This window comes from Aotus nancymaae, unplaced genomic scaffold (genome assembly GCF_030222135.1).
Source record: "Aotus nancymaae isolate 86718 unplaced genomic scaffold, 86718_ANA_hifiasm-v0.15.2.pri h1tg000028l, whole genome shotgun sequence".
NCBI classification, from domain to species: domain Eukaryota; kingdom Metazoa; phylum Chordata; class Mammalia; order Primates; family Aotidae; genus Aotus; species Aotus nancymaae.
The window spans coordinates 15,463,690-15,476,424 of NW_026988441.1; the positions used below are offsets into that span (position 1 = coordinate 15,463,690).

At 51.1% G+C, this 12,735-nt stretch overlaps 1 protein-coding gene and 1 non-coding gene across 12 annotated transcripts in view; one reads left to right on the top strand and one right to left on the bottom strand.

The window, feature by feature from the left end:
- Positions 1 to 12,735, bottom strand: part of CATSPERG (cation channel sperm associated auxiliary subunit gamma) — a 34,598-nt gene that overhangs the window by 20,018 nt on the left and 1,845 nt on the right. For 10 of the 11 annotated variants that reach the window (XM_064381351.1, XM_064381352.1, XM_064381357.1 and 7 more), the window contains exons 3-6: positions 5,690 to 5,834; positions 5,338 to 5,470; positions 5,089 to 5,161; positions 3,157 to 3,312 (exon numbers count right to left, since the gene is read on the bottom strand). In XM_064381351.1, the coding sequence (XP_064237421.1) occupies positions 3,157 to 3,312; positions 5,089 to 5,161; positions 5,338 to 5,470; positions 5,690 to 5,834 (507 nt within the window). The remainder of the gene's footprint in view (positions 1 to 3,156; positions 3,313 to 5,088; positions 5,162 to 5,337; positions 5,471 to 5,689; positions 5,835 to 12,735) is intronic. The other variant, XM_064381359.1, reaches the window with a different exon arrangement.
- LOC135276885 (small nucleolar RNA U13) lies at positions 519 to 620 on the top strand. Its single transcript, XR_010344439.1, has one exon. It is a non-coding gene; the product is annotated as a small nucleolar RNA U13 (small nucleolar RNA).

Sequence of the window (12,735 nt, forward strand, 5' to 3'; positions counted from 1 at the left end):
GCAGTAGCGCCTTGGTAGCCAAACATCCCCCATAAGGACCAGAGAAGCAGGTGACCCAGGCCTGAATCAGTTCAGGCTTCGTGCGCCCCCTGGAGTTGGGCAGTGCACAGCATGCTCAACGGCCCTCAGTGGTCCTCGTGCCCCTGGCTACATACAGTCAGGGTTATACCCACACGGATACAACATCCCATCCTTGGCCCAAAGGACGTTGTTTTTTGTTTCGTTTTTGTTTTTGTTTTTGTTTTTGAGACAGTCTCGCTCTGTCGCCCAGGCTGGAGTGCAGTGGTGCAATCTTGGCTCACCGCAACCTCTGCCTCCTGGGTTCAAGCGATTCTTCTGCCTCAGCCTTCCAAATAGCTGGGACTACAGGTGGGAGCCACCATGCCCAGCTAATTTTTGTATTTTTAGTAGAGACGGGGTTTATTGGCCAGGCTGGTCTCAAACTTCTGACCTCATAATCTGCCCGCCTCATCCTCCCAAAGTGCTGGGATTACAGGCATGAGCCACCACGTCTGGTCTTCTTCTTGTAGTTTCTAAGTGTGGTGATTGGGTTTTCACCCTCATGTGAGACGTGCCTCCCTCAAACCTTGTTATAGTGTCGGCCCATTATCTGTCTGACGTGAAATAAAAACAAACTCAGTGTTTATTTTGGAGTGATGGAAATTTTTTGGAAGTAGATAGTGGTGGTGGTTGCACAATATTGTGAATGAACTAGATGCCACTGATGTTCACTTTAAAATGGTTAAATTTGGCTGGGCATGGTGGCTCACACCTGAATTCCCAGCACTTTGGGAGGCCAAGCCGGATGGATCTCCTGAGGTTAGGAGTTTGAGACCAGCCTGGCCAATATGGTGAAACCCCATCTCTTTAAAAAAAAAAAAAAAATTGGCCGGGCGTGGTGGCTCACACCTGTAATCCAAGCACTTTGGAGGCCAAGACGGGTGGATCACCTGAGGTCGGGAGTTCAAGACCAGCCTGACCAACATGGTGAAACCTTGTCTTAAAAAAAAAAAAAAAAAAAATTAAAAAGTAAAAAAAAATCAATAAAATAAAATAAAATGGTTAAATTTATGGCTTTCACCTCAATAAGTTTAAAAAAAAAAAAAGGAACTAGAATTTGGATACCTGAATTCAAACTGAACTTGTTTTCATTCCTGTGAATATAAACACCTTCTCTATGGCCAGGCATGGTGGCTCATGTCTGTAATACCAACACTTTGGGAGACTGAGGTGGACAGATCACTGGAGGTCAGGAGTTCGAAACCAGCCTGGCCAACATGGTGAAACTCCATCTCTACTAAAAATACAAAATTAGCAGGGTGTGGTGGTGCGTGCCTATAATCCCAGCTACTTAGGAGGCTGAGGCAGGAGAATCGCTCGAACCCAGGAGGTGGAGACTGCAGTGAGCTGAGATCGTGCCATGGCACTCCAGCCTGGGCAATGACAGCGCAACTCCATCTCAAAAAAGAAGTAGTTTGTGAAAATTGGCCAGGCACAGTGATTCTAGCACTTTGGGAGGCCTAGATGGGAAGACTGCTTAAGGGCAGGAATTTGAGACCAGCCCAGGCAACGTGAGACCCCATCTCTACAAACAATTTTTTAAAATTAGCCAGGTGTGGTGGCACATGCCTGGAGTACCAGCTACTTGGGAGGCTGAGGCAGGAGGATCATTTAAGCCCAGGAGTTGGAGGTTGCCGTGAGCTATGATCGCACCAGTGCCCTTCAGCCTCGGTGACAGAGCAAGAGCCTGTCTCCTGAAAAATAAAAATAAAAAAGAAGAAGTTTGTGGAAATTGAGCAACGTCTGAATAGACTTGGCTCAGAACAGAGAAAGCTGGACAGACAGATGGTCCACAAACTGAACGAATTACACAGAAGCAGGAATTCAGAGCCAGAGGGGGTCAGGAGAATACTAATCCACATGGGATCCTCAGAAATTGTGAACAGGGCTTTCGATCTTTATGGGAGGAAGTTAAGGCAATCTTTTTTTTTTTTTTTGAGACGGAGTCTTGCTCTACCACCCAGGCTGGAGTGCAGTGATGTGATCTCGGCTCACTGCAACCTCTGCTTCCTAGGTTCAAGCGACTCTCCAGCCTCAGCCTCCCGAGTAGCTGGGACTACAGGCACCTGCCACCATGCCTGGATAAATTTCGTATTTCAGTAGAGACAGGATTTCACCATGTTGCCCAAGCTGGTCTTGAACTCCTGACCTCAGGTGATCTGCCCACCTCAGCCTCCCAAAGTGCTGGGATTACAGGTGTGAGCCACTGTGCCCAGCTGTGGGTGCACTTCTTAAAACCAGTTCTCTGGGTAAACCAACCTGGCTTAGCATTCTGCCTGCAGCTGCACTAATTCCATCATGTTTCTGTCAAGGAAGCCGAAAGATCCTTACTTCAGACACTCCCTCCCCATTCTGGGATAATATAGGCTCTCAATGCCTAATAGGAAACCCTTGGGCAGAGACATATATTGCAATGCAGAATCTTCCAGAGTGTAGAAGGTAATGGCACATATATACCATTGGTTATGGAAGCTATTAACTTTTTTTTTTTCTGAGACAGGGTCTTGATCTGTCTTCCAGGCTGGAGTGCAGTGGTGTGATCATAGCTCACTGCAGCCTCAAGGTCCCAGCCTCAAGCAATCCTCCTGTCTCAGCCTTCTGAGTAGCTGAGAGTACAGACTGATGCCACCACCCCTGGCTAATTTTTGGTAGAAATGGGGTCTCACTATCTTTTCCAGGCTGGTCTTGAACTTCTGCACTCAAGCGATTCTCCTACCTCAGCCTCCCAAAGTGCTGGGATTATAGGCGTGAGCCACTGCACCCGGCCAGAAACTAACTATATCATCCTCACAACAATTCTATGAATAAATATAAACATGACTCCCATGTTACAAATAGGAATCTGAGGACCGGCCAGGTCGTTGAACTGCCAGGTCCAGGGTCAGGCAGCCAGGAGGTGGCAGAACCAAGATTTGAGCCTAGGCTCTCTGGCTGTAGAATCTTGTTTTTTTTTTTTCCTTCATGCTATCTGCCTCTCATGGGGACTGGTGCGTCTTTGGGGACCTCTTTTAGAGCCCCAGGCCCCCACTCTATTTCAGGGCTGAGGCCCCGCCCCCTTCAGGAGGCCCCGCCCACTACCTGCCCCACACCACTCACCTCCACTAACGAGTGATCCTTGAAGCTGGTGTCAGTCATCAGGACGTACTTCTCATTGGGAATGCCACCCAGGATGAGCACAGGTGCCTGGTCCACAGTGTACCACAGGGGCCTCGATGAGATACCCACAAAGTGCTCAGGTGACAGGTTGTAGAGCTGCCAGGGAGGGACATCAATACTCCAGTCACTCACCTGTGGCTCCATCACACGTAGGTCTAAGGCCTGACCTGGACCCACAAGACCCCACACGATTTGTCCTCCTCACTTCCCTGACCTCATTCCTTATCATTCTCCCCCTCGCTCGCTCTCCCCCGGCCACATGGCCTCTTCTCTGCTTCTCAGACCTCCCAGGCACATGCCCACCTCAGGGCCTCTGCGCTGCGTCCCTTGATGAAACACTCCTGCCCTAGTATCCACGCGATTCTCTCCTTGAAGGCTTTACTCAGCCTTCTCAGCGAGGCCTTTTCTGACCATCCTATTAAACACTACACTCTCCTTCGGCACAGACCCAACTCCTGTTGCCCTGTTCCGTTTCTCCGCAGAGCACTTACCACCCTTTAACCTACTATGGAATTCACTTGATTTTCACGTTTACTACTTTACCATCTGTCTCTCCCACTAGAGTGTCAGCTCCAGGAGGGCAGAGATTTGGGTCTGTGTGTTCACTGCCGTGTCCCCACGATGCAACATGTGCTCAGTAAGTGACTGCATGAATGAATGGATGAATGCATCATGATTAAGAATATGGGTACAGGCCCAGCATAGTGGCTGGCGCCTGTAATCCTAGCACTTTGGGAGGCCGAGGTGGGCGGATCACTTAAGTCCCAGAGTTTGAGACCACCCTGGGCAACATGGTGAAACTCTGTCTCTACTAAAAATACAAAAACTGAGGTGAGAGGATCACCTGAGCCTGACAAGTTCAAGGCTGCGGTGAGCCGAGATCGTCCCACGGCACTCCAGCCTGGGTGACAGAGTGAGACCTCCTCTCTACAAAAAATAAAAATAATAATTAGCTGGGAGCAGTGTCGGATACCTGTAACCCCAGCTACTTGGGAGGCTGAGGCAGGAGAATTGCTTGAACCCGAGAGGCAGAGGTTGCGGTGAGGCGAGATCATGTCACTGCACTCCAGCCTGGGCGACAGAGCAAGACTCTGTCTCAAAGATAAATAAATAAATAGAAATAAATAAATTTAAAATTAGCTGGATATGGTGGTACACGCCTGTGGTCCCAGCTGCTCGGGAGGCTGAGACAGGAGGATCGCTTGAGCCTGGGAGGTCAAGGCTGCAGTGAGCCATGATTGCACCACTGCACTCCAGCCTGGATGATAGAGCAAGATCCTGTCTCAAAAAAAAAAAAAAAAAAAAAATTCATGCCTGTAATGTCAGCACTTTGGAAGGCTGAGGTGGGTGAATCACTTGATGTCAGGAGTTTGGGACATCCTGACATAACAACATATAGCCAACATAACAAAGCCTGGTTTCTACTAAAAATACAAAACTTAGCCAGGCATGGTGGCTTGTGTCTGTAATACCTGCTACTAGGGAGGCTGAGGCACAAGAATCACTTGAACCTGGAAAGCGGAGGTTGCAGTGAGCCAAGAGCCAAGATCATGCCCCTGCACTCCAGCCTGAGCAGCAGAGTGAGACTGTGTCTAAAAAAAAAACAAACACGAGTCAGACGGACAGCTTCAAGTCTCCTTCCATGCTAAGAGACTATGGGAAAATGGTTCCATCCCTTTGGGACCTCAGTTTTCTCCTCTTCTTTACAATGGAGTATGTGAGAGTACGTCCCCTCGAAGGGTCACTGGGGAGGTTACCGGGACCTTCACCCGGGGCCTGGCATGAAGCTGGATCTGCCACTCGTCTGGGAAGTAACCAGGGCGTCAGCCCAAGACCCCGACCATTGAGTTTTCCCCGCGCAGACTCCCTCACCTCCTCTCCCACGGTGTACACGATGCTGTCGTCGTGGTCTCTCTTCAGGAAGCCATTGATGTTCACATGGAAGCTAGCAGCAGGTGCAGGACAGGCACAGGTGAGGGTCCAGTGTCAGGAGCTCCACGGCTTACGGCTGCCTCTCCTCTCCCCATTCTCTGTCTTTGGTCTCCCACTGGCTCCTCTGGGGACCCTGGGGTGAGAAATTCCCCCGGAGTCCGCCCCGGCCCCAGGCTTGGGAAAGAGTACCCTTTATCTTGAATGAAGGTCCCCAGGCCATTGCTGCTGATGTCCACGTGCATGACCACGCTGCCATTCTTGATGGGCATGGGTGTGTACCAGCTCATGCTACACACTTCCTCTGCTATGCATTCCTCTGAAACTGAAATTGCTGGGGCCTCTCAATGGCCAGTTCCAGGCCCCAGACCACACTGGGATCTCCCCACAACTCCCATATCCACCTCCATGCCATGGGTCCCACTGGGGCCTCTGTGCGGCCCCATCTAGGCCATGGAACATGCGAAGCTCCCTTCCATACCCTCGTCAGATCATGGCCCCACGGAGGTCCCCAGCAACCCCCTCCCACCTTCCCCAGGCCCACCTTTGCTGCGGAAGGGGGCAGCCTCCATCTGGATCTGCAGCTGCTCTATCTTCCAGCGGTAAAAATTGACTGGGGACTGGAAGGTGACCAGCACCAGGGGCTTTAGCCCCGTCAGGTGGCCCATGCGCACCAGGTCCTGAGAGAGCTGAGGGCGAGATGGCCCCACAAGTGTGTCCTTATGGTGGCCTGTGGGTCCCCTTGCCTTGAACCCACCTTGAGCAGCCTGTCTCCCAGGCTGGCCAGGGCAGCACACTGTCCACCATGTCATGGTCAGAAGGCATGGTCTAGGTCTGGGGTTTGGATGGGGGATGGGCCAGCACAGGAGAGGGGCAGAGAGGTAAGGGGCTGTGGAGGGAGTTGGAGGCCTTCCTGGAGGAGGTGACACCAGAGCCAGTGTCTGCAGACAGAATGTGCATGTAGGGAATACATAGGGAAGGGTAGCACGGGATGAGCAAAACTGCAGTGGGGAAGAGATGCTGGGAAGGGGGAGGGGTGCTGGGGAGAGGGGAGGGGTGCTGGGAAGGGGGAGGGGTGCTGGGGAGAGGGGAGGGGTGCTGGGAAGGGGGAGGGGTGCTGGGAAGGGGGAGGGGTGCTAGGAAGGGGGAGGGGTGCTGGAAAGTGGGGGTGCTGGGAAAGGGGTGCTAGGAAGGGGAGGAGTGCTGGGAAGGGGGGAGAGGTGCTGGGAAGGGGGAGGGGTGCTGTGAAGGGGGAGGGGTGCTGTGAAGGGGGAGGGGTGCTGGGAAGGGGGAGGGGTGCTGGGAAGGGGGAGGGGTGCTGGAAAGTGGGGGTGCTGGGAAAGGGGTGCTAGGAAGGGGAGGAGTGCTGGGAAGGGGGGAGAGGTGCTGGGAAGGGGGAGGGGTGCTGGGAAGGGGGAGGGGTGCTGGGAAGGGGAGGGGTGCTAGGAAGGGGGAGGGATGCTGGAAAGTGGGGGTGCTGGGAAAGGGGTGCTAGGAAGGGGAGGAGTGCTGGGAAGGGGGGAGAGGTGCTGGGAAGGGGGAGAGGTGCTGGGAAGGGGGAGGGGTGCTGGGAAGGGGAGGGGTGCTGGGAAGGGGGAGGGGTGCTAGAAAGTGGGGGTGCTGGGAAAGGGGTGCTAGGAAGGGGAGGAGTGCTGGGAAGGGGGAGAGGTGCTGGGAAGGGGGAGGGGTGCTGGGAAGGGGGGGTGCTGGGAGGGGGGAGGGGTGCTGGGAAGGGGGAGGGTGCTGGGAAAGGGGTGCTAGGAAGGGGAGGAGTGCTGGGAAGGGGGGAGAGGTGCTGGGAAGGGGGAGAGGTGCTGGGAAGGGGGAGGGGTGCTGGGAAGGGGGAGGGGTGCTGGGAAGGGGGAGGGGTGCTAGGAAGGGGGAGAGATGCTGGAAAGTGGGGGTGCTGGGAAAGGGGTGCTAGGAAGGGGAGGAGTGCTGGGAAGGGGGGAGAGGTGCTGGGAAGGGGGAGAGGTGCTGGGGAGAGGGGAGGGGTGCTGGGGAGAGGGGAGGGGTGCTGGGAAGGGGGAGGGGTACTGGGAAGGGGGAGGGGTACTGGGAAGGGGGAGGGGTGCTGGGAGGGGGGAGGGGTGCTGGGAAGGGGGAGGGATGCTGGGAAGGGGGAGGGTGCTGGGAGTGGGGAGGGGTGCTGGGAAGGGGGAGGGATGCTGGGAAGGGGGAGGGGTGCTAGGAAGGGGGAGGGATGCTGGGAAGGGGGAGGGTGCTAGAAAGTGGGGGTGCTGGGAAAGGGGTGCTAGGAAGGGGAGGAGTGCTGGGAAGGGGGGAGAGGTGCTGGGAAGGGGGAGAGGTGCTGGGAAGGGGGAGGGGTGCTGGGAAGGGGGAGGGGTGCTGGGAGGGGGGAGGGGTGCTGGGAAGGGGGAGGGATGCTGGGAAGGGGGAGGGTGCTGGGAGTGGGGAGGGGTGCTGGGAAGGGGGAGGGATGCTGGGAAGGGGGAGGGGTGCTAGGAAGGGGGAGGGATGCTGGAAAGTGGGGGTGCTGGGAAAGGGGTGCTAGGAAAGGGAGGAGTGCTGGGAAGGGGGGAGAGGTGCTCGGAAGGGGGAGAGGTGCTGGGAAGGGGGAGGGGTGCTGGGAGGGGGGAGGGGTGCTGGGAGGGGGGAGGGGTGCTGGGAAGGGGGAGGGGTGCTGGGAGGGGGAGGGGTGCTGGGAAGGGGGAGGGTGCTGGGAAGGGGGAGGGTGCTGGGAAGCGGGAGGGATGTGGCACCCAGGATGCTGCTTTCCATCCAGGGATACCCAGTTCCATGCTTTAAAAAAAAAAAATTAGAGAGATGAGTTCTCACTACATTGCCTAGGTTGGTCTTGAAGTCCTGGTCTTAAGTGATCTGCCTTCCTCGGCCTCCCAAAGTGCTGGTATTACAGGCCTGAGCCACTATATCCAGCCTCTTTTTCCTTCTTTGAAAATGTGTGTGTGTGTGTGTGTGTGTGTGTGTGTAAATTTCCTTGATGATTTAGAAGAACTATCTTCAAACCAATACAAATATTTCATACATAATACCTGGCCATTTTATAACTAATTGAGTACAATTCACCAAGAAATACATTACATTTGAATAGTCAAGACATCACATAATGAATTAGGACATAATTAAAATTTGTTTTAAATATTTCTTTGAGGGAGAGGATACCATACTTCTACTCAATGAAGAGAAACATTTTGACAGTCTAGAGGTCTTTTATTTTTTTAGCACCTATCATGCTATGGATTCACAGGGAATAGGTTCCAGCGGCTCAGGCTCCTTCCCACTGGTTCTCATGAAGAGTGCTTCTCTGGGTGGAGCAGACTCGTGCTTCAGTTGAACCCAGGTAACTTTCTTTTTTTTTCTTTTTCTTTCTTTTTTTTTTTTTTTTGAGATGGAGCCTTGCTCCATCGCCCAGACTGGAGTGCAATCTTGGCTCACTGCAACCTCCACCTCCTGGGTTCAAGTGATTTGCGATTCTCTCCTTCCTCGGCCTCCCGAGTAGCTGGGATTACAGGTGTCTGCCACCACACCAGGCTAATTTTTGTATTTTTAGTAGAGATGGGGTTTTACCATGTTGGTCAGGCTGGTCTCGAACTCTTGACCTCAGGTGATCCACCCGCTTCAGCCTCCCAAAGTGCTGGGATTACAGGCCACCAAGTGAGCCACCAAGCCCGGCCAGGGCATTCCTTTTTGAACAGGACCCATTCCCTTGATGTGTACAGTATCACCTTTCTTACGGATTCGCATATACGTGGCCAAAGGAACAACTCCATGTTTTCTCAAAAGCCTAGAGAACATGTACTGCGTGCCTCTCCTCTTTCTCTTTGTGTTTGTCATTTTGGCGAATTATTGGAAGATGGCAGTTCCAGCCAAAAGGCAAAAATTGTTTAATTTTTGTAGAGACAGAGTCTACTGTGTTGCCCAGGATGGCAATTTCTGTCATTTATTTATTTATTTTTAAAGACGGGATTTCACCGTATTGTTCAGGCTGGTCTTGAACTCCCGACCTCAGGTGATCCACCCGCCTTGGCCTCCAAAGTGCTTGGATTACAGGCGTGAGCCACCATGCCTGGCCTTATTTATTTATTTAAATTGTTTATTTTTTACATGGGACAGGGTCTTGCTGTACTGGCCAGGTTGGTCTTGAACTCTTGGCTTCAAGCAATCCTCCAGCCTTACCCTCCTAAAGTACTAGGATTACAGGTGTACGCAACTGCACCTGGCCTTGGTTTTTGTTTGTTTGTTTGTTTGTTTTTTGGGTTTTTTTTTCAGAGATGAAGTTTTGCTCTGTTGCCCAGGCTGGAGTGCAGTGGTGCCGTCACAGCTCACTCACTGTGACCTCCACCTCTTCAGACTTCAGCAATCCTCTTGCCTCAGCCTCCCAGGTAGCTGGGACTACAGGTACCGCTACCACACCTGGCTAATTTGTTTACTTTTTTGTAGAGACAGGGTCTCCCTGTGTTGCCCAGGCTGGTCTTGAACTCTTGGGCTCAAACAATCTTCTCTCCCCGGCCTCCCACAGTGCTGGGACTATAGGCATGAGCCATGACACCTAGCACCGGGCTCCTTTCAATCCTGTCCATTATACCTGTCCCTAGCCCTGCCTCTGAGTTCCCATTCCAGAGGAGGAGCTGCTGGTGGGACAGGGACCTCCTCCCTGTGAGAGGACAGCCGCAGCTAACACCTTGGTCCTGTGCCCCATCATCTCCTGCCTGGGCAACGCAGCAGCCTCCTCCTTGTCACCCTGCTCCTGCCCTACCCTCCACACAACAGGAGGGAGCTGGTGAAGGCCAGAATCAGATCATGTCCCTCCTCTGCACAGGGCCTTCTCAGGCTCTGTCTCACTCAGAGTAAAAGCCAAGTCTTCACCATGGCCCATCAAGCCCAAAAAGCCTTCCCCCATCACCTTTTTGACCTCTCTCTCCCACAGTCCCTCCCACTGACTCTGCTCCAGCCACACAGCCCTCTTCACAGTTTCTCACACCTGCTGCCCTCTTTCCTACCTCTGGGCCACTGTGCGGGCTGTTCCCTTGGCCTGGAATGCTTTGCCTGGCTCTCCTCACAGTCGCCACTTTTCATCATTTGAGTCTCTGTTCAAGCCTCTTCAGAGTGACCTTCTCCAACCTCCTCCACTAAAACAGTGCCCCCTTCTTTCTAACATATCACCTCATTTTATTCTTTGCATTTACTAATATTACTCTCAGAAATTCTTTTATGCCAGCCTCAGGCAATATAGTAAGACTCTGTGTCTACAAAAAAATTAAAAGTCCACTGGTGTGATGGCTCAAGCCTGTAATCCCTGCTATTTGGGAGGCTGAGCCAGGAGGATCACTTGAGCTCAGGAGGTCGAGGCTACAATGAGCTATGATTGAGCCACTGCACTCCAGCCTAGGCAACAGAACAAGACCCTGTCTCTAAAAAAATAAACTCATTATTTCATTTTTAATGCATTTACTCGCTGATTATCTGCTTCCAGGGTCAACTGAATCCACAAGAAAAACCTGACCATTTTATTCACCATTGTATCACCTGCAATAAAAGGGGGGCCTGATTCATAGTGGGTGTTGAGTGAACAGAAAAAGGTATTAGTCCCAAATGGAGCCTTTTCTATGAGCCAAGTACTGAGCATGCTTCACACGTATTTAATCACTGTATGATTGTTATCATACCCTTGTTAATGATAAGGAAGCTTTGGCACAGACAGGTTAAGTAACTTGCTTGAGAACACACAGCTATTAGGTGCCTGGCTTCAGAGCACAAACAATTAACTACAGACAAAACAATCTAGAAAAAGTGGAACAAAGTGGGAGAACTCATCTGAAAACTTACTACAAAGGTACAGCAATTAAGACTATGAAGGACGGGCATAGTGTCTCATGTCTGTAATCCCAGCACTCTGGACGGCTGAGGGGGACAGATCACCTGAGGTCAGGAGATCGAGAACAGCCTGGCCAACATGATGAAACCTCGTCTCTACTAAAATACAAAAATTAGCCAGGCGTGGTGGTGTGCGCCTGTAATCCCTGCTACTCAGGAGGCTGAGGCAGGAAAATTGCTTGAACCCAGGAGGTGGAGGTTGCAGTGAGCCAAGATCATGCCACTGCCCTCCAGCCTGGGCAGCAGAATGAGACTCTATTTCAAAAAAAAAAAAAACAATCTCAGCAAATGGTACTGGGACAACTGGATATACGCATGTAAAAGCTTGCACTCCTACCTCACACCATATACAAAAATTAATTCAAAATGGATTAAAGACCTAAATGTAAGAGCTAAAATTAAAAATCCCTTAGAAGAAAATATGAGTAAGTCTTCATGATCTTTAGTTAGGCAAGGACTTTGTAGATGACACAAAAAGCACAAGCAGAAAAAAAAAAAAAGAAAAGAAAAAATTGGGCTTCATCAAAATTTAAAACTTTTCTGCTACTTCATGGTGGGTGAATTACATCTCAATAAACGTAAACCTTGTGCTTTAAAGATACCATCAAGAAATGAAAAGACTAAAAGGCCATGTTGTAATAATAAAAAAAAAAAAGAAATGAAAAGACAACTCACGGAGTATAACAAAATATTTCCAAGTCATTTATCTGAGAAGGAGCTAGTTAAAATATATAAAGAACTTTTACAACAATATATAAATAACTTTTAAAAAATATATAAAGAATTTTCACAACAATGAAACAGCCCAGTTGAAAAACAAACCAAAGATCTGAATAGACATTTCTTTTTTTTTTTTTTGAGACTGAGTCTTGCTCTATCGCCAGGCTGGACAACCACTGCCTCCCTGGTTCAAGCAATTCTCCTGCCTCAGCCTCCCAAGTAGCTGGGATTACAGGCACATGCCACCATGCCCAGGAGCTAATTTCTGTTTTTTGTTATTTTTTTGAGATGGAGTTATACTCTGTCACCCAGGCTGGAGTGCAGTGGCATGATCGCAGCTCACTGCAACCTCTGCTTCCTGGGTTCAGGCAATTCTTCTGCCTCAGCCTCCCAAGTAGATGGGACTACAGGTTCGTGCTACTACAGCAGCTAATTTTTTTGTGTTTTTAGTAGAGATGGGGTTTCACCATCTTGGCCAGACTGGTCTCAAATTCCTCGTGATCTGCCCTCCTCGGCCTCCCAAAGTGCTAGGATTACAGGCATGAGGCACCGTGCCCAGCCAATTTCTGTATTTTTAGACCATTTTTGTCAGGGTGATCTTGAACTGACCTTGTGATCTGCCCGCCTCGGCCTCCCAAAGTGCTGGGATTACAGACGTTAGCCACCGCACAGCCAACATTTCTTTTCTTTTTTCTTTCTTTCTTTTTTCTTTTTTTGAGACGGAGTCTTGCTCTGTCACCAGGCTGGAGCATGGTAGCACAATCTCGGCTCACTGCAACCTCCACCTCCCGGGTTCAAGTGATTCTTCCACCTCAGCCTCCCAAGTAGCTGGGACTACAGGCACATGCCACCAAGCCCAGCTAATTTTTGTATTTTTATTAGAGTAGGGGTTTCACCATGGTGGCCAGGATGGTCTCAATCTCTTGACCTTGTGATCCGCCTGCCTCGGCCTCCCAAAGTGCTGGGATTACAGGCATGAGCCGCCATGACTGGCGGTTTTTTTGTTTTTTTAAA